Below are 22,160 nucleotides of genomic sequence, written 5' to 3'. Positions count from 1 at the left end.
GATTTAAAAAAACAAAAGTTTTTCGAATTCTTTATCATTGACGAGAACAAATCGGAGAAACTATATACATATATATATATATATCAATTGATTAATTTTAATATTATCGATTTTATATTTACTATTGATGACCGTGCAAGCATGGAGAAAGAAAGTAGTATACATCCCCATGACGCAAACTCGCAAGTTTTTAACTTTTGCAGATGAGTGAAAGAAAAAGCGTGAGTGTATTTGAGGAAAAGAAAAAAAAAGGTTTTTTGCGGGCACGAGTATTTTATTTCCTCCGTGATCTCGTTTTTTTTTTTAATTTTTTTTTTATTTCGACTGTTGTTTTATTTTATATCATCGAATTCCAGAGACACAAAACAGGCTATTAATGAAATACTAGGATAATAGTAAATAAAAGAGAGACGAGCACAAATTCGTTTATTGCACCCCAGCAGAATTATTTATTGGCATAGGAATAATAAACTTTTGTTTATGTTATCCGTCGAATCAATCCCGAAGTATTGTACGGTGATATTTTTTCGGTAGCCTGCACAAGATTAAATTTTTCAGAAATTCGAAAAAATGTACCGCGCAAACACGTTGAGAGAGAGAGAGAGGAGAGACAGACAGACAGACAGAGAAAGATGAGGAAAAAGAGCGAAAGAGAACAAAATTGCAGTTTTATGAGGAATTGTTAGAAAGGTGAATTTAAGGTTTTTTCATTTTTATTAAATACATGTGGATTTTGAAAAAGTCTTGTTTAAGAGGAAAGCGTAAGAAAAATCGTCTCTTCGATGGGTACGAAAAATTGCGTTTGATTTAGATCAAATAAAAATTTTTATCTATTCGAGCGTGAATTATTGGCAAATTTTATTTTTATAAATTATACTTCGTTTATAGTCGGCGTGCTATCGTGACATCCACTTGTCGAGAATGAAAAATGAATCGATTAATGCTTCCTCGTCGATCTTCCGGATGTAAGATGAAAAACAAGGTCAGTTTTTAAAAGGGAAAAAAAAACAAAAACAAAATTCAATCACGAAACTAATGGACGAATTTGGTTCGACAGAGCGTGTTTTTGTTAAATACGTTTAGTCGATGTGTATCCTTAAAAAAATCAAGCGAATGGCTAATGGACCACGAATAATAGTAATGAGAATTAAAGAAAAAATGAATAATAATAATAATGAAAAAAAGTGAATAAAGTTATGATACAGATAAGGTTGCGACGATCGTGGTTATAGTATTCAATTGTTCAGTGATTAAGAAAGACGGAAGTGTTTTGTTACAGTTATATTCATAAATAGAAATGTCACGATAATTAAGAGAAAAATGAGGTTATGAAAAAAAACCCGACAGTAAAAAAAAACTAAATAAATTGAAAATTGTCTTATTTTTTTTAAGAGCCCTGATCCCCTTTATTACTTGTGTTTTTTTTTCGTTCGTTTTTTGGGGTTCTGCAGGATCTTATCGAGAGGGGAAATGATGCGCGGGTTTATGAAAATATTCAATTTTCCTATTTTCGAGATGTATATTTACAAATGAAATAAATAAATAACGATGCAAATAAATAGATATAAATCTATGTATAAATATGTGACGATGAGAAGATGACAAGAAAAATTCGCACCGCTCAAAATACTCCGTTCATAGAAGAATTTTCTCCTCGTTCAAGTCTGTCCCTCGACGGCAAAAATAAATACGTCGAGCTCCTCTCAAAAGAGAGGAAGGAAGAAAAAGAGGGAAACCCCATTTCTTTTTTACAGTATAGTCTTACTGTACAAAGCAATTAACTTTTCGGTCTCTGTACAGTCTTATTTTTCTACTCGATCGCTATATTGTGAAGGGAAAAAAGCTGAAAAATTTCGACACCGTAAAGCCACTTGTTAACGTGTATTTGTACTATGTTTATCAAGTATTTATATATATATATATATATATTCGAGCGTTGAATGAATTCAAAAATTATGCATTTCTATCATTAAAGTAGATAATAACGAAAGACAATGAAACAGTAAACATCAACATGATTGGTAAAATTCTGCAAAGATAACGTACACATACGAGCGTATGTATAAAAAATTCTAGGAAACGCTATCGTGTTTTCGTTTTGTTTGAATATTCTTTCAAGTCGCACGTTTATCGCGATTTTCCACGAAATGACTACTGAAAAATACTCTATTTGACTCTTGATTTGCAATATTTAATTTTTTTACGAGTTACTCGGGCTTCAGATATATCGGACATTGAGTTTAATAAAATCGCGCTCAATTATTGAATCGAACAAATCTGTCCTCGATGATAAGACTTTCGCTCGTTAGTCGAATCGCCGTAACAAAGAAAACGCAATTTCTCACAATCCATGTACTTGATCTCGACGTAACTGAAGCTCGAGCACCTCTGCCGACCCTATTCCTCTTCAGGACCGAAATACCTCTTCTCGATCCTCCTGCAAAGATCAACGAGATCCGGAAAACTTTTGACTATCTCAGCGAGCTTGTTGTCATCGAGAGGAGTTGTCAGAATTGTAAAGAGATGGCCAAACACAAGGGCATCCAGTTCCGTTGGGCCCCTGAATAAACAGTCGTTTTTGTCTCAAAATAATAATAATTTATGTTTATAAAAATATATATTTGCTTGTATATTGAACAAATTAGTAATTAATTTATCATTTTTTGTATATTTCCTAAAAGATGATAAAACAATATGTGAATCGCTCAAGTAGACATGATAAATTGGTAAATAACATTTGTAATGTGTGTCAATAAAGTTATTCGGTGAAATGATAATGGAGAAACACGAGGGAATCGTCTTCAGTCGTATGATCGTCCGAATTTGTTGCGAAAACACTTGAGAACATGGAGCACGATTCGGATGATTCTTCATTGTTTAAAAATTCGAAATCATCGAATAGTGAATATTCGTCGAAATTTTCATTGAAGTAACGAGTTGATATATTGGTCGCGTGGTTGATGATTTCGGGAAAGGTACGAAGGAGAGAGGCTAATCGCTCGATGGCAGGTATTGAAATGGGGAACTTGAGAATGGCTTTAACATGGCCATAAATCAGTGCATCTATTGCTGAGGCTCTATCAAATGAAATATAATTATTAGAATGAGTTTCTTTTGGTAATGAAGTTTGCTTTCTTTGATACTTACTTATCGCCATAAAAATATGGTTTTTTATCGAGCCTTTCAGTGAGGGCTGTACAGCACATTTTCACCTCGGCGTAAACTTCATCCAATGTTTTGTTAGCCCAGCCAAGTACTTTTAGACGTTTTGTAATTTGTCTTTCTCTCTCCCAATTAATAATGTGGTTAAGAGGCCAAGGATAAACACTGCCGTGTCGTTTCTTCGTAACTTCGTTCAGAGTCAACGGATCGATCCAGCAGATGTATTGTTCGGCATTAACCAATCCGTTGTTAATTAATGATATGTAAGCTCTCATATCAGCTTTTTCCAAATCAGTCAAGTCTTGCGACAAATTATGACCTTTGTTACTGATAAACTTGACGATATTTTCATAATCCGAAAGCACAAAAGGGCCGCACTTAATGAATGGTACCCTTCCTGAAGGCGACATGTATTCAGCATTTTTTCTCATTTCTACATGATATTTAAGACCACATATTTTCAAAAAAGCCTGCACCGCCAAAGAATTTGCATTATCCGGCAAAAGTATTTGCTCCACTTCGTAAGGCTGATATATGGAGATTGTCTGAGGCCAGGGTTCCTGGGCTGATCAATTCACATCCACGATTCCCCGGGAATAAACCAATTCGTAAATTCACCAAATAAACATTTTATGAGAAAAGTTGTTAACATTTGCAAGGTTATGATCTAGACGTTCATGTCGAATAATTATTTGTCAATTCGCCAGAAACGAATCTCATATGAGTATTATTTTTTAAATTTGCTAAATCTAAAAAAAGATTCGTCTTATGACGAATATCTTATGAATCTAGCACAAGTATCTACGTGAAATCGAATGAACGCGAGATTTCGAGGTTATGTTGACGTGTTGAAAAGTAGCCCGTGAAAAAAAAATGCTTTTTAATAAAAATTACCTCCAAGCTCCATTTCAATCGTTTCTGATAATAAAACGTTCGGCATTTTCTTTCACGTATATTGGATAATACGTGAAATGAAATTAATACAAAATATAATGGGCTACTTGTTTTTTTCTTCTTTTATAGGAACAATTCTGATGGGAATGAAGCGATACATGAATATCTAGGCGCTTCCAAGTAAGAAGGCTACGAGGGCGTACATTTCATATTGTACACATGTACCCATTGATGTACTATTGCACAACTATCGTAGTTCGTAGTTCCATTTTTTCCAAGAGCGGGACCATAAAAATACTGTAAATACGATTCATCGTTTTTACCTCGAATGTTTAGATTATTTCCTCCACAAATTGCAATAGCATCATGCATAGAAGCAAGAGGATCCTCGTTCTAAGAGAAAAAAATTTTTTCTTATTGTCTGCCTAGGAATATTGTAAGCTTTTCAAGAAATATTACATTTATCCCGAAGCGAAAGTGATGAATAAAAAATGTTATACTCAATGAGCATGTTTATATCATCAGCTATCATACGAATAGTTCTTGTTTATAGTATAATTTAAATAATATAATATGAAAATCGAAAATTGGTCATGAAAATTTCGTGACTAACCTCGCGAAGTTTGATAGAAGAAAAAATAGCATCTTCGAGTTTGATCCGCAACGGAATTTTTTCATCGTTTTTCGATAAAGTTTGATAAGCTTGTTTCAACATATCAAAAGGGTTAATAATGAATGAATTATAAATGCGTTGACGCGCTGATTTTTATTTCCATTCAAACAACCGGAAGTATAGGGCGTGAAATGGAAGGGGAAGAGGGAAAATGTGCGGAAGTTTGTGATCTCTGCGCGAGTTTTGTTGCGCATCAACCTCGTCGTTTCAGACTCTTTTAAACACGCCAAGATGTCGAAGAGAGGTACGTTTTTGGGAGTTTTTCGTAAAATCCGTGATAATCCGTGATATTAATAAGCATCCAGTATCGCGAGTGTTGGAAATAGTTGTCGCAATAAACAATGATGATTCATGGCTGAAGATTTTTTTACAAAAATAACGTTAATAGAAAAATAAGGAAATGTGAAGTGACGGGTTTCCGAATGGGCTCGTGTTAATGTTATTTACGTGCTTAACCAAACTTACCATCGAGTTTTTTTTACATATATATAATTATTGTTTTTCTTTCCCCAAGGACGTGGTGGATCCGCGGGAGCGAAATTCCGGATATCGCTGGGTCTTCCAGTTGGTGCCGTGATCAATTGTGCCGATAATACGGGTAATTATGTGACTCCTAATTTCCCGTTACTGAAAAATCATATGAACATAACCCCGAAATATTACTTGCGTGCCTTCTGTTTGAAGCGATAATCCTACGATCAGTTCATTTTTCTTTCACTTTTCTATGTTTGTTTTTATCACTATAAAATAAATAATTGTGAGATTAATCAAATGTTTTGTTCTCCTTAGGAGCCAAAAATCTGTATGTCATCGCAGTTCAGGGAATCAAAGGACGTCTTAATCGTCTGCCCGCTGCAGGTTCTGGCGACATGATTGTTGCAACTGTAAAGAAGGGCAAACCTGAACTCAGAAAAAAGGGTAAGTATTTCACTGAAATTCACCATTTCCAATTGTTGCCACTAATACCATGTTTTTTTTGTATCTCTCATTGAGTCTTCTTATTTTAATGATTCTTCATACATACTAACGAAATATGGTCTCACACATTTCTGAATTTCTCTCACAAATTATGAACTTTGAGTATAAAAAAGAAACATTTCTCATATCATGGTGGAATTTTCATTACTGACACATATTAAATGGATCGACATGTTTGGATAAATTTGAAGTATTTTGAAGTTGATTGTGACAAAACGAAAATTAATGATCTCAAAAAATGTTGGTACTTAAAAAACTGTAAGATAAATAGTAAAAAACTTTGCTTGCATCAGAGTTTTAAATTGAATCTTGATAATAAGTCAAGTGAGAACTTTAACAAAAAAGTATGAAATTGAAGAACTGTTTGGTTAATTCAATTGTTACCATTGAGTGCTAATGGAAATGGATCAATAATTTTTGCAGTTATGCCTGCAGTGGTAATCCGCCAGCGGAAACCGTTTCGGAGGAAGGACGGCGTTTTTATATATTTTGAAGACAATGCGGGTGTAATTGTCAACAACAAAGGCGAAATGAAGGGTTCCGCAATAACAGGACCCGTTGCTAAAGAGTGCGCAGATTTGTGGCCGAGGATTGCATCTAACGCGAGCAGTATCGCATAAGTTAATGAATAAATGAAATATCATCGACAATTACTTGTTACAAACGCAAACCACTCTTTTCGCCCTTGTGAATAATAAAAAAAAAAAATAAAAAAAAAACAAAATTTGCTGCATTTGGTAATTTCTTTTCTTCGTTATTACGTGGATTTCGTAATAATTATTTGACTTTTACTGAAACATGCAAAATATTTTACTTGTATATTACACCATCAAAGTTTTCACGAAAAAGAAAAAGTTGCTTCAGAAACAAGAATTTATTGGGTCAAGAGTCGAAACTCAAATAAATACGTAATTGGAGGAAGTGGTGAAAGATGGTACACGCTTAATAATCGGTTTTTTCTTCTTCCTTTATTTTACAGACTCCTGCTCGTTTCATTCTCTCCTTCGGCGATAACAATGTTTTTTATTTTTTTTCTTTTACGTCTATAAGTCTTTATTTATTTTTTTTTCAAATTCTAGTCAGCTCCGGCGCGCGTTCTTCAAAATTTTTCGTTTCACTCGTCTTCGTGTATCATTGGGATTTTTTCTTCAATGTTTTTCTTTTTTGTTTTCTTTAAATCTAACTAAAAGCTTAACGCTGAAGCGAATTAGGCCTCGCGACAAAATTTCTCACGATATGCAGTGTCCTTAAATTTGTTTATTACGCTTCTTTTCGCTTTATTTTTTATATCTGTTTTTTTTTATCATTTTCACTTTTCCGCTTAAATCTACGAATTCGATTAATTAAATCGATCGATTACAGGACGAACAACGAAGATTCCCGAGCTGCCACAAAAAATTCATGTATTTTCCCTTTTTTTTTCTCTTACCGACTTTTCTCGTATCACTTTTTGTTTTATTTTCGTATAACCAATTGCACCAATCTTTAATCGCATTTCAAAATTTCATAGCCGTGTGTATGCACATATGTATATGTATATAGTACATAATAACGTACGTATGCATATACATGAATGCCTTAAGAAAAGCAACATTCGAACGAATCGCCTCGGCTGTGTGTGTGTGCGTACTTCTCTTCAGAGTTACTTCGGAATTTTTTTAGATTTCTTTTTTTGCCTCTTGTTTCGGCGCAGAGTCTCATCCATTTGGTTTATTTTGGCATACAAAATAATTTTATTTACAGTCTGACAATGAATCAATAATAATAATAATAATAATAATATTAATATTAATAATGGTAATAATAATAATAGTAATAGTTTAATCATCAATAATTATGGTTTATCTAGAGCTTTAATTATACTAAGTGGCATATAGTATAATTGGATTAGTTGCTATATCATAATGGTAAATATTGTATATGGAAAGGACGGGTGGGTGAGAGGGCAGGGACCAGATTGTTTGCGGTTTTTCGTTTCGTTTGTTTATATCAAGGGATGAAAGCTGTATGGATGACTATTTACAGAACTGAAAATCGAAGAGGTATCGATGAATGAATAAATATCTCGCAATAATTTGTGAAAGAAGAAAACATGAGAAAAAAAACAATATTTATATCAAAGGGATTTTTTGTTATTTCTGTTGAAATTTCCGGATTAAGGATTCGTGCTAGTCCTGCTGGTCTAGCGCAACAAATTATATCTTCACCTGAGTTAAGAATAATCTCGATAATATACACCGCGATTCGAATTGAAACCGCAGCGATTTGGCACGCACGACGCGTGTTCAATTGCTGTTACACGAATCAGGATCGCAGTGCAATTAACATTTATCATCATTCTCTAATCGGAATTTTGTCGTGAACGGGTATATTCACTTCTTCGAGCAATTAAGTTTTTTTCCCCGTTTTTATATTTCTCTACTATATATATATATATCGGCATATATAGCGTTTTTCCGTTAAAACTTTTTGTTGACGAGTTAATTGTTAATCATTTTGTTTATCTAATACGAGAAGTTGTTTCACGTTTTGCCTTTTTAAAAATTTTTTTTTTTTCCAATTTTTTATTATTTTCAATACGTTCAACTTTGGCTAACGTAAGGCGCCAGCTTGCGTTCCTCTCTTTCTCTTCTTCTATACAATCTCCTCATCTGCGTTTCAAATTAAATTTATCATTTGTTGTTTCGTGCATTTTTTGCTCTTACATTTGTTCACGAAATTGTTCTCGGCGCTCTGTTTATATATCTATAATATATATGTGTGTGTGTATGTGTGTGTGTTCGTGTGTGCACAGGCATAGTTTTAGTCACCTTAATTCGAAACAAGTTTTTAAAATTTATTTACTACCGGATGAACGAGACTTTCGAGGATCAAGAGACCTCTTGGTTTTCCCCCTTTTTTCTTCGTTTAATTAATCTATTATAGTAAGGTTTAATCGATAACAAGAAAAAGAAATTAACTAAGAAAAGGCGATCGTATCGTAAAACTGGCACACGTTTACAATCGATAGTCTTACGTAGTATATACGCGAAACGAGAATGAGATTTTTTTTTTCGTTCACTAATTCAAAGCCTCGTAAGGCCCGCGTAAATAAAATGGCAGAACGAAACAAAATGGCGGCGGAGCAACGATTATTTCTGTACGACTTGAGATTTTTTGTTCGATTCATATTTTTATCTTCTCCAATTTTCATTTTCCACGATAAGTTTTTCGATGAAATAAATGCACGATGTGTCATAGTTACTTTCGCCGCAAATCTCTCTCCTCCGGTTTCTCGTTTGGACGATTTGTTAATTGTTTTGTTTATCCAGCGTTCTTGTTTGTTATTCTCTCTTCTACCTCGTTTTAATGTCTATACAATAACGTCATGATACTTTACGTACTACGTTGGATGCGAATGTTGATGGTGCTGTTGCTGAAGTTGCATCTGCTGCTGTTGCAGTTGTTGCTGTTGCTGCTGCTGCTGCGACAACTTGTTTGAACTCTTGTGATGACTCGACGACGTGTGTTTGTCCTGAAACAATGAACAAAAAAATTCTATCCTGGGTTTCGAGAGTGCAGTTACGATCCACCGCAAGGAACAGTCTTCTTGCTCCATTGTTTTCAAAATTTTTACGCTTCAGTTATTCGATCCATTAACTCTTTCGAAATACTATTAATTCGATTATTCAATTTTCACAAAAGTTTATCATTAAAATCTGCTTTAAAATTTAATTTAACAAACATATTGAATTTGTTTTCCATTTACGGTCATCCCATACAAATCCCATCCACGAATGTTAAAAACCCAGATATCCCCATTCGAAGAATATTTTAATTAGTCCGATAAGAGTAAAAACTTTGATGATTTTTCATAAAACACTTATACGATCTAATATTTCTAAGAGGCTATAATGGGTCCAAGCGTGCAAATCACATGCAAAAATATTGTTTACACCATGCAGAAAATACCTTAAGCATTAATTCCCAGTTTCCCTAATGTCAGAGGAAAATAGTATAATAGCAAATTAAACTCTAATTATATCATCAACACCAAGCGAGCAAATGAAACGGAGCATATTTCCATGAATAATTATGAGCAACGATGGATGCGATTTTTCTTACATGATCGATTATCAGTGTGTTAGTTGATAAAAAATAATAGTAATAATAATAATAACAACAATAATAATAATAATAGTTATGATACTGTAACAATACTACGAAGATGTGCTATAAATCTACGATATAATTATAAATATTATTTTATAATGTACTTATAATATTACGAGTGGATGAGTTAAAGAGACAAAATAATTACTAAGGCTTTGTTTTTCGTTTCCATAGAACGTTTATTTGCGTTTTTGGTTTTTGTTTTATTTTTATTTTTTTTTTTCATCATTATTGTTTGTCGTTGTTGCAGATTTTTGTCTGAGTTTATGTATGTGTAGGTTTTTTTTTTTTTTTAGTTTTTAGTTTTTAGTTTGATATAACACTGCAAATTCGAGTTTTTTCAACTACATCGGTGGAGTATTACAATGATACCAGTTTTGCTCGCGTTACACTTGGTCTTTAATTCCGCTTTACAGCGAATAAAATATTTAGCGCTGAATAATGTTCTTTTCGATGGAAAAAAAATAGATCAACTCCTAACCCTAAATCAACTTTGTTAATACGATCAAATCGCTGCTCAACAGTTTTTGCTAATTTAAATTGCAGTACAAAAGCTAACAATATACAAGTACGTTTTAATTTATATATCCATATATATATATATATATCTATCTATATATATATGATATGGATTTTTTGCTCTCTCGCCCAATCGACTTCGAATCACCTTAGCAATTATTTTGTCTTCCTAACAACGATGCAAATATAACAGTACAAATTGAATTTTCTTTCAATGCTCAATGTTCATCGTCGATAATTAATATCTAACTAGGAAAAATAAAAAAAAAAACCGGTTCGTCTTTTGTACCCTGCCACGATCATCGATCGATTGGTTTTTTCCTGTTTCTTTGCCTCTCCACGACGTTTTTCATAGTCGCACACACACGATGAATCGAACATTATTTAATACCGGACACTGATCACTGAAACGAATATTTTTTTATGTCTAGCTACGATATCGATCGATCACACATTAATAACCATTAAATCAATGTCACGGTTGTCTCGACCGCACATATTTACGAAAAAGGACAAATAAAAAATGCTTTATTGAGCAAATAATCTCTCGATCGACGTGCTAACATCGTTTACTTCTAAATCACTACTTTCTTCATCTATTCTCGTATACTCCATTAATATCAACCCCTTTCACTGTCCTCTTGGTTTCTCCAAAAAATTTTTCTCAATTCCAAAGTACGTACTTGCCTCACTGCCTTATATTTATAGTGGCATAAAGTCGTCAAAAAAATAGGAAATAATCTTACACGCATACAATCCTCACCGTGCACGTACGACGCGATTAGAGATATTCTGTACGAAGCAACAAACATCGAACAGCGATTGTAGCTCGTAATATTACAATTGTATTCGAACAATCAATTATCACGATCCATCGAATTCTTTCTTTTCTCGTTACTTCATAGCTTCACAATGATGTATTCATATAATGGCAACTGTGGTAACGGTATACGATTTTTTATGGTATTCTCAACACGATTAATACGTGTGTAATAGTATGAATATATGTAGTATTCGAATGAATTGTCTATATGAATTTTCTTTCCCCATAACTCGTGAGTATCTTTTGCCTTTTGCTCAAGAAGTAAATATATCGTATATCGTTGCAATCTGTTTTTTTGCATATCTGCAAAATAAATTCAATCCTATACCCGCTTACAGTTTTGTTTTGGCGCGATAAACCTCGCTCGTATTTCAATACGATTCAATACTTTGTTTAGCAGAAAAAATATATTTGTGTATGTGTGTATAAATAATTTAGCAAGATAAATCTTCTAGAGTTTCTGTCAACTGAAGAATTCTTTTTGTTTTTTATACTTTCCCTCGGAAAACCAATTGTTCTCTATGTAACCGGGAAAACCTTTGCCAGCAAAGGCGATTATAATTCGGCTTCTGGCTATTCGAGTGATCGACCAGTCAAAATAAGTTGAATTTTTCAATATTTCTCAATTCTCGATACGACAAATCTGCCGTCATTTCATTTGTTCGCTCGGTTCAGAGGCCGCTTTCAAAAATATCATTTGAAAAACATGCTTGCCAAGATGAGCACAAAAACCGGTTCGAATACGCCGAGGCTTGCTGCTGCTTCTCCTTTGACATTTATCGCATTCAATGAAATTGAAAAGAAACGGGAAAAAATACGGTTTTGTACGATGCCCATGCGTTTAAAACCTTTTTTGCTGGCATATCATTGTTCTCTTTTCTACGCATTCAGGTAAAAAAAAGATAAAATGAACAAAATCTCAAACGATCTAAAAGTAATTATCTACCGAGTGAAAATAGACCAACGAGAATGCCCGCTGCATCGACTCTTTGAGTTTCAATCAATTTTTCTGTACGCATCATTGAAATTCGAGGGAAAAAAAAATAATGTTCGATGCAGGTGCATTATCGTTAATATTCTCGAAGTGCAATAATAAGGAAACAGAGAAAACAAAAATAGGAACAATTTCAACAAGTTCCCACTACTCATTCATCACTACTCGTCGATCATCGCGTAGTTCTCGATCGTATCGAAAAATCGATGGAGTGGAAATAATTTCCACGTCTTTGAAACTGAATAATCGTCCCGGTTCTCGATTTCGGTAACAACAGCATGCATCGATTCCGACGTGTACGATCGAGCAAAAAGTATAAATGTTCGTTCCCGCTCTTTTCAGGATTTCGGCCCTGGATGAGATAAATAGAAGCGAACTCTCGTGCGAGAAAAGAAGAAGGCCAGAGACTCCCTTTGCCCGAGAAGACTGAGAGTATAACCGCGTCCAACGGACTTTGAGAAGATTTTTGATCCTCTGAACTTGGACAAATGAAAAAGAGTCGAATTATTCAGGCGGCGGCAAAGGGGGCGGGGGTGGCGGAGACGAGTTAGGTGGTGGTCCGCTGGGCAAGGGTGGTGGTGGATTTTCGTTATTGGTATTGTTCCGATTGATCTGAGCGGTTGGCAACGAAGGTGGGGGGACGGAAGTATCGATGGCGCCGTCCGGGGTCATGATGACGTTACCGTTGGAGTACATGGCCAATCCAGCAGCGGCAGCAGCCGCAGCAATCGCGTACTGCTGCTGCTGAAGCTGCTGGTAGTAAATGGCGTGATCGTAGGGCGTGTAGCCGGAGTTCGGATGCGTGTACATGTTCGGGGGCGGGTAATTGGCGAAATAATAGGAAGAAGGATCCTGGCCAATGGGAGCGTTGCCGTGTCGATTGCCGCCGGGAGTCCGGGGGTAAGAATTCTTGTCGTTAGACATTCGAACCAAAGCTCGATTGGGGTTGGGCTGTCGATTGACAATATTGCGGGCAAAGCTGGGCGATTTGTGGCTATTGAGGCTGGTCGACGGAGCCGAAAGGTTGGCTTGATACTCGGGGGGATTGTTTCGCGGGGCCGAGGCGCGAAAGAGCGGGTTTTCGATTTCCGTATCACGTCGGGAATGTTGTAGACCGCCGGCTCGTTGTCGGAGCTCCGATTGTCGTTGCTGACGCGCTTGTTGGTTGTAACTGTCAGATTGGACAATAGTATGTCCACTCGGAGAGGAGGTGGTGGTGGTGGTGGTGGTGGTGATGGTGATGGTGGTAGTAGTAGAAGTAGTAGTGGTAGTAGTAGAAGCAAACGGAGACGAGGACGAGCGTGAGGGGGCTCGGTGAGACGCGATATCGGTGAATTGCCAAGCCCCGGCTCCACCACGTACCTTGTTATTGCTGCTGTAATGACGTCCGTTTTGTCTCTGTCCGGGTTGTTGAACATAGCTGGGAGGGGCCTGCAATTGATGCTGTTGACTTTGATGTTGATTGGCCGTAACGGCGATGCCGGTGCTGGCCGTTGTCGTTGGCATCGAGGACGCGCTCGTCATCGCGGTCATCGTCGACGCTGTCGTCGTGACACTCCCCGTAGTCGTACCCAACGTGTGGTGATGGTGATGATGGGAGTACGGTTTTTTGCTCGGTGGAGCAGCTGCCGATCCCTCGTTCGCCATTGTTTCTCGATCCCTCTTCCGACTCGAGCTCGTACTCATACTGACCGTACTCTCGGAATTCTCCCCGACGGAAGTTCGAATTTTAATCTTGAGGGGCGCCTGCACCAGACTCTGCGACGGCGTTTCGTTGCTGTTGCCTTTCAAACGCTCTTTCGGTATTTTTATCTTCAAACCTGTTGCGGCGGTTTGCGGTGACTTTTTCTCCGGTACGACGGCACTACTCGCCGCTGGATTTGTACTCGGTGTTTGAACGGCCAACGCGCTCGCGCTTTCGGAACTCGACAGATTCAATTTGTCCTTCGGTATCGTTATTTTGATGTGTCTCTCTTTCTCTTTTTCCTTGCGTTTCGCTTTCTTTTTGTCACGCGATTTTTCCTTATCCTTGTCTTTTTCTTTGTGCTTGTGCTTTTCCTTTCTCTTCTTTTTGTCGCTCTTGTGATGACTCGACTTTTTCGATACCGAGGATACCGCTGTCGCGCTCGTCGGGCCGCTACTCGTCGCGCTCGTATTCGTACTCGAGTTGCCGAGAGCGTCGGAAGGGTTTGGGTTTGGGTTCGTCGCTGCCACAGGGTTGGCGGAGCTCGTTGTATCCTCGTTGGAAAGCACAGGCGCAACGCTCTCAAGATTTTTCAAGTGCGGCTGTTGAGAGAGATTAAGAATTTGATGATTAGTCGACGTCGCCTCCGGTATGGTTTGTTGAGGGGCCGAAAGCGCCGATATATCTACCGTTGACAAAAGTTCCTTCTCGCTGGCGGTCCCACTCGACATTTCCATTGCCGATTGAACGCTTTGTTGGTGGTAGCTCGTGCCACTGGTCGCTTGACGGTTGTCACGCGACGTCGTTATCGTATCCTGGCTCTCGGGGTATTGATAAGATCGTTGCGACGAACTCAGCGTTGATTCTGAATGAGTTTGTGACGTTTGCGAGGACGTTTGTTGTTGCGAGTTGGTGTAATCGTCGATACCTTGAAGCAACGAGGGCATCGGGGCCAGTGGCTCCTGCAACAGCGCACTTATGCTCTGGGCTGATTTTATCGGCGACAAATAATCTTGCGAGCTTCGGGTCAACTGCGTACTGCAAAAATCCGAATCCGCGGAGTCGCGCGACACGTCTTCGCGTTTGTTGAGCACATTGGAATCCAAGCCGTTTGTCAAACTGGTATGTCGTACGGCAACTTCCGGCTCAAAAGGCTTTATCAGTTCAGGCATTTTGAGATCATTAACTATGGGACTCGGCGCCGTATTTGCCCCGTGAATACCGCCGCGCCCGTTGCTCGGGGCTAGATCCTCCCGGATCGGTTGCAACATCTCCGGGACTCGTCCCAACATTTTCATACTCTCGTAACTGTCGCGATTGTCTTCCATCTCGATTTTTATCGATGGTTCCATCTTAATCGAGGGCATTTGCAGCTTGGTCGATCCTTCCGTTTTTATCTGCGGCTCCATTTTCACGGACTGCTGTTGCTTCGACGAATCCCCGATGCTCAAGTTACGATGTCTCTTACTGTGCGACGTTGCCTTCGTCGAGGACGATTCCTGAGGATTTTGCACTTGCGAATGATGCTGCTGCTGCTGCTGCTGATGATGGTGATGATGATGGTGTTGCTGGTGTTGCAACGTGCTTTGATGATTGAGCTGGCTCTGATGAACCGTTTGCGAATTGTCGAAGGATCCAACGTGATCGAGACTGCTCAATTGATCGGGTACCCTATCATGAATCTTGGAACTTTTCATAATGTTCGTAGCTCCGGTAGTCCCAGAAACGTTCACATTGCCGGTTGACGGAGGTGTCTTTTGTCGCGATGAGCGTGACATCCGCGTGTGAGATTCCCTCGGATTCGTTATTTTTTCTGGACTGAATAAGGACTTGTGCTGTTTTACCGGTTGCGAGAGAACTCCGTGCTGTACATTGGAGGTTTGTTGATTGACGATATGAGCCTGAAGACGTTCGTCGTCCAATTGATGACGGGAGCGTTTCTCGAGTTTGACCTCGTCGATGAGGGCCATCGCTTGAGAATTGCCGTTTTTAACGTTGCTCTTACTGTCGAATTTCTTGGCAGAAATTGATACAGGATTCGAGTGCGGTTGCAACTGTGAATTCTTAGACAACGCGGAAGCTTTGTCCCTCGTCGATCCACCGCTGGCGAGCCCGTATTCCTGAGGATTTCGAGAAACATTACCGACTGTGGGCGCAGCACCGAGCAACGATTGTTTGTCGCTCGTCTGATGCTGTTGTCCGTATTTGAGATGCGGTTGTTTCATCATTCCGGCCGTATAATCGTCCTTTTGCGAGTTTATTTCGGGCCTTATCGAAGCTTTAGGCACTGGCAATGGTTTATCAATGAGTTTGCGCACTTCCTCGCTTCTCTGCTCGACAACGTCGACCGTTTTTCTGCTTCGTTGTTGCTGCTCATGCAGCTGGTGATACTTTGTGTAATTCTTTTGTTCGCTTTCTTTAAGAGCATGCTCGGACAATTTGTGGCGCGGATCGTAGCCCCGTTGCTGCGATTTTTCATGTTTAGCCTCGATTGAACGGCCATGATTCGACATTTTTTCCGTCGCGATGTGATTGTCCTCGAAGGTAGACGCGGTCGCGTCACCCAGACCCGCTGTTGCATCCGCCATTCCAATATTCGAAGGCGCGTCTTTGGACTGATGCCCATGCTGCTGGTAACCCGAGGCGGTTGCGCTTCCAGCGATCCCCGTCGTAACAGCATTGTAATCTCTTGGCACACGAGGGCGACCGGATTGTCCACTCACCGACGTCACTGACGAGGACGAAGACGAGTGCCTCTGAGACGCTATTTGTCCGCTCGGCTTGCCCTCGTTCCTATGAGCACCGTGATGATTGTGATGCGACACGAGCTTCGCTCCGGGAAGCCCCGGATGTTTACTCGAGCCCATTGATGCCTGTCCTGTTTGTTGTTTACCGTGATGAGAATGCGAATGGTGCGATTTCACTGCTCCACTCTCACCCGACAAAACTCCGGCATTGGATATATTCCCAGCGGCCTTTTCACGTTCCAGACGCTCGCGCTCTTTTTTCTCACGGTATTCGCGATAATCGACCGGCGGTCGTGACGACGAAGCTGTTGTCGCCGATGACGACGATATCGACGATTGACCGACCGGTTTTTTCGTTTCTTCCAGAGGAAATGGACGGGACGATTGGAAAGTCGGACCGCCATCGGCGGCTGGTGATACTTGACGAGGTTCCGTATCCTGTGAACAAAACCAGTTGACAACTATTGTCATAACTTAATTTATAAAACATTTCATTTGAAAGCAAAAAAGTTTGCCTTTGAATTCATTCGTTCTGTAGCGATGAGTCTATTTTAGGAAAATTTCCAGAATGCCGAGTTCGTATTTGTTTAGTTTAAAAATAAGAACGACTCGTGTTGCTCGATACTTACAAATGGAGAATTCGGCAAGCTCGAGTGATTGAGGCTGGGGCTTTGCTTCGCCGAAATACTTTTTATTCGTCGTTTAAGTCTCGAGGGGCAATTATCAAATATGTGAAGAAATTCGGCGGTAAGTTGTTGTAGCAGCTCTGATGTAACACTACGATCCACGTACCAAAACCAATGTTTGCCCTCGTTGCTCTGCGGAATCTGTCGAATTATGGATAGTAATAAATTAATCAGAAACCGTTTTTCAATCAAATATATCGTTAAATTATCAATTGTATTATAAATCGACTCGCTCACCTCCCAATTGGACCATTTACAGGCGAGATGTATGCAGAAACAGGCCACTACAGTTGGTTTGTATTGCAGGCACATCGTAGTCATGTGTAGACTGAAAGCAGGAAAATAAATGAATAAGTAAAATATATAATTGGTACGATGGTGCGGCGAATGAGTAACCAAAAGAACGGTTTCATCCGATTTTTCACATACGCCGACGCCATTCAAATAGAATTACTAGAAAAACGCAACCAATTCATGAAACAATTGAATATATTAGAATAACAGTAAAAATACTAATAACTATGAAAAAAAAAAAAAAAAAAAACATCACTACTGTTCACTGAGAAACAATTGATCTCAATCTACGTCAAAATGTGTCTTGAATAATAAATTTCATTTACCTTTACGTGTCAAGCAAAAATTTCTTCGCAATTCACTTTCTATCTCTCTCTCATTTTTTTTATTTTGATCATAACGGGGTTTTTCCGAAATGGTAATAATATCAGGCGAGACTCCGACACGACATGCTTCTCAAAAAACAAAAATTAATAAAAATATTCTTCAGCAGGTTTGTTGAAGATTTTATTCAATTACCAAACAAAAAATCGAACAAAAATAAAGACACGTTGAGAAGAATGTCGCGCAAGCTCGCTATTCGCAAGATGATATTTAATAATGCTTGTGTATGTAGCCACCTGTTAGATGCCATGAAGTACGAAGCTTGGGCTAAATCCTTGCTCGCTGAAAAATAAAATATAATAATATCTGAATCTCGTGTTTTTCTGTACAAATCTATTTTTATAAATATTTCCATGATTTTGTTGATTCAATTGTTCTTTGAATAAGATACGAGCTGTACTCAAGATTGCACACGGAAAAACAGTTCCAAAATATTGGCGCCCGGTTTTTTTTTGAACCAGCTCTACACAGTTTTGCATATTTTCTACAATAATTTTTTTCCAGGCTCAAACTAATTAACTCAGTTACTATTGAGTAAACGAGCTGTCATCACAGAGAAAAAACTATTGTAATGAAAATTCTTAATTATCAAGAAAATTTATAAGTTTGATGTAATGGAAATGAATAAAAATCGTGTCACATAAATTTACCTTTAACCAGTTGACAACACCTGACAACGTGGGTGTGGGGATGATCAATGGCTACGTCAAAACCCAAAGTTTGAAGAAGCACATTCTCGTTGAACACCACGTCCTGAGCTTGATCCAGATATTGCTGCAAATCGATTGTTCTCAGTTTCTTTTCCTTTCTCATAACTTATGTTTGCTGCACCTGACAGCATTGCTTTTTTTTGTTTTCCTAGTCTCACCTCGGATCGTACGTCAGGTGGCGGCTGATCTTTGTGGAGACATACGTGAGCAACCTTGATAACGTGCTCCAACTTTCTTGGCTGTTCCTCTACTTTGGCAGCGAGAAAGAGAGCCGCCGTCGCTATTGCGTTCCTGTGGAACTGCGACAGTGAATGGAACACGTAGAATCTGTGCATGTACACTATTGCTGTATTTATGCATAATTGCGTACTGTTTTGTCCCCAAAGTTTCAGAACAAATAGAAACATGATGATATGCCATTAAGAAAATGTATAGATCAACTTGTTCTTCATAAGTAAATTAATGATCGATTCAATTGGATTGAAGTTTGTGGAATGACGATGGACGGAAAGAGCGATAGAGAAAGAACAATGGGAAAAGACTGGGCATTTAGCAAGAGTTTGTAATGCGAATACGACTTAAATCTTATGAAAGACGAAAGAATAATTGTAATAACAAAACTGACACTATTGATTTGTTCTTGGTAAATACACATTTATTATAACAAATAAGTTTCTGTTTACAGTGATGATGTTGCATTGCTTTTCCTCATTAACCCATTGACGGACAGGATAAGAGTATACATAGAAAATAATCGTTGAAGTAAAACCAAAGAGAAACTCTCTCAAATAAATCTTGTGTTTAGCCTCCTTGTACTTTGGACCAATGCGGAGGAACTATGACGTTTTTGCAAGGAAAAGATAGAAATATAATTTTAAACTTGAAGGCGAATAAAGGGAGATTTAAAAAATTGATGCATTGCTATTTTGGTTAGTTGCTCTCACTTAACAACGATAGAATGAAATTTTTGGACATTTGACATTTTTAATCAAGCTCTGAATTAATAAATGAAATTTTTTTTGGGTTTTCTTATACAAAAGTTATTATGAAAAAAATTGTATTTTAACAATATGGATGAGGGAGAAAAAATTATTTGAGGCCTAGTGTAATCTTACAACTCCCTCATTTTTTTCTCCATATCAGAATGCTCGGAAAACAAACATTAGTGGAAAGAATTTCTACTAAGATATCAAATGACAAAGAAAATTCATAAAATTATCAAGAGACTCGGTTTAGTTCTTACGAAGATTGGAAAGATGTAACACAATTGGTATTCCATTGAAAGAAGCAATGACCGCAAGCAAATTATGCATTCAATCATCGAATCATAGGCTATTATTAAAACATAAACATTGCATCTGCAATGAAAATTCTTCCATGGAAACAAACGGCAAGAACCAGAAAAGTCTCGAAGATTATAAGATTATACCGCAAAAGTCGATTGACGATATTTTTTTCGCAGAAGAGTGTGACAAAACATCGTCAGAGCGGTATGACGGTAAAGGGGAGGGGTGAAAGCCAAGAAAATCATGAGCGAATTTTATCTCGTGGAGATCTGCAAAAACACGAAGAAACTCGAAAAACGGAGGGATCGGGGGAAAAAACGAAAGGAAGCAAATATGATTGCAGTGTTTACGTCGTTGATCCTCCAATCGAGGGTTAAAGAGATAGTGTATAAACGCCGTCGCAACAACGCACGCAATAAGAGGGGTTAGGGTAACGGGAGTTTTTGTCTCGTTCTCCGGAGGATGAAAAAACGTCTGAAAAATGATAAAAAGGATGGATGAAACGAGCGATGTAGGACAATCTCGTGTTATTATTGATAAAAGCGAAAGGCATAAGAAAATGAGTTCAAGGAGAGAAAATGATCAGAAAAGAGCGTGTGATTATGAAAGGGGGAGGGGGGGAAGGGAAAAATGTTTCCATCGTCCTCCGGGGGGAAAAATGTCTCGTTTGTAAAGCTATAAAAAAGGATACACCGACAAACGTTGGCCCATGTCCTGGATAAAATTAGCGGCCTGTTGCCTACAACTTAGCTCCTTATCGGCGTCTATCCCGCATTTTCGACTTGGTGTGTTTGCAAGCTGTTCCTTTGTGAAGTACCATTTTTCGTCAGTCGCCATTTATATATACACATACACACACGGGATAAAAGCGTTGGGACGACTGCGTCGGGGGCTTTTACGAAACCACGCACGTATATACGGCCTGTCTTTTTCATGCGACCCTCACTTCGTTGCGTACACTTTTTTTTCTCGATATATATCGATCGACGCCGCACCATTCCACGATCGATTGTTACGAACTCTCGAAGTGTCGAGATTTCTCGAGTTGCTGTAACTTTTTCTCCTTTTTTTAGTCTATATTCCACGAGTATGTTCAAGTATGTTGTTTATTTCATATTTATTGTATCATTTTTGTTTGTCGCACTTTTTCATTTGTCCCTGCCGTTTAGTTTTCATTTATAAAAACACTCTTTATATAAGAAACAGTATAAACAAATTCACTTCACTCAAATGATTGTTCTAGTTTCGAAATTTTTCTTGGTCATATCTGTAACATAAAAATTACTTTTTCAAATTTCATTCTGCATTACAAATAATAAAAAATATTCATGTTATTGTAATTTTTTATTTTTTATTTGTACCGTCGATACTAAGTTCGCGATCACTTCAGACCAGACATGAGCACAGTTTTACGGTGGTTTTCAATTTGAACGCGAAGTACTTTTATCTTCGAAAAACTTATGTTCTTCATAAATTGTTGAATTGAACACTTCGCGATTTCGTTTACGAAAGCAGAGAAGCCTCGTCAACGCTCAAATAACGAATGAAGAATTTTTACTCGACACTCCGTACTTTTTCAAATTATGAAGAAATTATCGTTGGTTAATACAAACGGCGAATGGATTATAGCTCAAGTCACCATTGGTCAGTTTGTGGTGATTCGATCTTTCGCCGCCAAGTTTACCAAGAAGTTCCGATATATTTTAGGGGGCGGGGGGCGAAATGAGCGGCAAAACAAAAGCAGGTATATAAGATGACCTGCGGACCCTGCGGACGACCCAATATCTGGGCGATTAGACTCTTCATTTTCTAAGTACCCATAAATCCCATAATTTCGGATACCCTTTCATTCTGAACTGGATCGAAGTTGTGTTCGTAAACAAAAGAATGAAACTCAACAAGGAAACTCTTTTTTCAATTTATCACCCCAGCAGGTAAAAGGACTGGCTAGCCGGAGACTAGAATCTTGTCGCCGCGCAAGTATGGGAAATTCCCGGAAAATTGAATGTCTGTTCAGTGACTCTCGTAGACAGAGGACAGAGTTATAAATTGCGCTGTAAAAAGTGTACAGTGTAAAAAGTACAACTCCGCGAATGTATGCGTACATCCATATATTGGGCGCCTCCGAGCTTTATTCTTATAATTTCGACCGCAGCTTGAACAAATATATCAAT

At 38.2% G+C, this 22,160-nt stretch overlaps 3 protein-coding genes across 5 annotated transcripts; 1 reads left to right on the top strand and 2 right to left on the bottom strand.

Annotated features, from left to right (window-relative positions):
• Positions 1 to 237: 237 nt before the first annotated feature.
• LOC122413755 (metaxin-2-like) lies at positions 238 to 4,359 on the bottom strand. 2 transcript variants are annotated; one of them, XM_043424329.1, is made up of 4 exons: positions 4,057 to 4,359; positions 3,148 to 3,727; positions 2,423 to 2,560; positions 238 to 1,843 (listed from the first exon to the last, which is right to left on the bottom strand). In XM_043424329.1, the coding sequence occupies exons 1-4, from the start codon at positions 4,100 to 4,102 to the stop codon at positions 1,822 to 1,824; spliced, it is 786 nt and encodes a 261-aa protein (XP_043280264.1). In that variant the 5' UTR covers positions 4,103 to 4,359; the 3' UTR covers positions 238 to 1,821. The 2 variants fall into 2 exon arrangements, with proteins under 2 accessions (XP_043280264.1, XP_043280263.1); XM_043424328.1 differs by lacking the exon at positions 238 to 1,843 and having other exon boundaries at positions 1,867 to 2,560; positions 4,057 to 4,353.
• A 501-nt stretch (positions 4,360 to 4,860) lies between these two features.
• RpL23 (ribosomal protein L23) lies at positions 4,861 to 6,431 on the top strand. The gene is made up of 4 exons (XM_043424331.1): positions 4,861 to 4,973; positions 5,244 to 5,327; positions 5,519 to 5,647; positions 6,131 to 6,431. Exons 1-4 carry the CDS (start codon positions 4,961 to 4,963, stop codon positions 6,325 to 6,327), a joined length of 423 nt encoding a protein of 140 aa, XP_043280266.1. The 5' UTR covers positions 4,861 to 4,960; the 3' UTR covers positions 6,328 to 6,431.
• Positions 6,432 to 6,653: 222 nt separating this feature from the next.
• On the bottom strand, positions 6,654 to 21,756 carry LOC122413751 (platelet binding protein GspB). Of its 2 annotated transcripts, XM_043424317.1 has the most exons (10): positions 21,348 to 21,756; positions 20,678 to 21,253; positions 18,859 to 19,069; positions 18,641 to 18,764; positions 18,227 to 18,272; positions 17,550 to 17,640; positions 17,256 to 17,453; positions 14,569 to 17,064; positions 13,558 to 14,481; positions 6,654 to 9,221 (listed from the first exon to the last, which is right to left on the bottom strand). In XM_043424317.1, exons 2-10 carry the CDS (start codon positions 20,821 to 20,823, stop codon positions 9,090 to 9,092), a joined length of 4,368 nt encoding a protein of 1,455 aa, XP_043280252.1. In that variant the 5' UTR covers positions 20,824 to 21,253; positions 21,348 to 21,756; the 3' UTR covers positions 6,654 to 9,089. The 2 variants fall into 2 exon arrangements, with proteins under 2 accessions (XP_043280252.1, XP_043280251.1); XM_043424316.1 differs by having other exon boundaries at positions 13,558 to 17,064; positions 21,348 to 21,755.
• Between the last annotated feature and the right edge of the window lie 404 nt (positions 21,757 to 22,160).

Source organism: Venturia canescens, chromosome 7, assembly GCF_019457755.1.
Source record: "Venturia canescens isolate UGA chromosome 7, ASM1945775v1, whole genome shotgun sequence".
Lineage (NCBI taxonomy): Eukaryota > Metazoa > Arthropoda > Insecta > Hymenoptera > Ichneumonidae > Venturia > Venturia canescens.
The sequence above is the reverse complement of the archived record's forward strand: the minus strand, read 5'-3'. Positions and strand labels throughout refer to the sequence as shown.

Bases quoted from the DNA above. Each gene is read 5' to 3' on its own strand.
- LOC122413751 (XM_043424316.1), bottom strand. From the start codon at position 20,823: ATGGCGACTGACGAAAAATGGTACTTCACAAAGGAACAGCTTGCAAAC. The intron at 18,765-18,858 runs GTGAGACTAGGA...ATCGATTTGCAG, and splicing joins CACCTGACGTACGATCCGAG to CAATATCTGGATCAAGCTCA. The intron at 9,222-13,557 runs GTACGTGGTGGA...TCATTGTTTCAG, and splicing joins ATTACAGCAGCAATAACAAG to GACAAACACACGTCGTCGAG.
- LOC122413755 (XM_043424328.1), bottom strand. From the start codon at position 4,102: ATGCCGAACGTTTTATTATCAGAAACGATTGAAATGGAGCTTGGAG. The intron at 3,728-4,056 runs GTAATTTTTATT...TGAATTGATCAG, and splicing joins GATTGAAATGGAGCTTGGAG to CCCAGGAACCCTGGCCTCAG. The intron at 2,561-3,147 runs GTAAGTATCAAA...CTGTTTATTCAG, and splicing joins CCATATTTTTATGGCGATAA to GGGCCCAACGGAACTGGATG.
- RpL23 (XM_043424331.1), top strand. The intron at 5,328-5,518 runs GTAATTATGTGA...TGTTCTCCTTAG, and splicing joins CAATTGTGCCGATAATACGG to GAGCCAAAAATCTGTATGTC. The intron at 5,648-6,130 runs GTAAGTATTTCA...TAATTTTTGCAG, and splicing joins ACCTGAACTCAGAAAAAAGG to TTATGCCTGCAGTGGTAATC.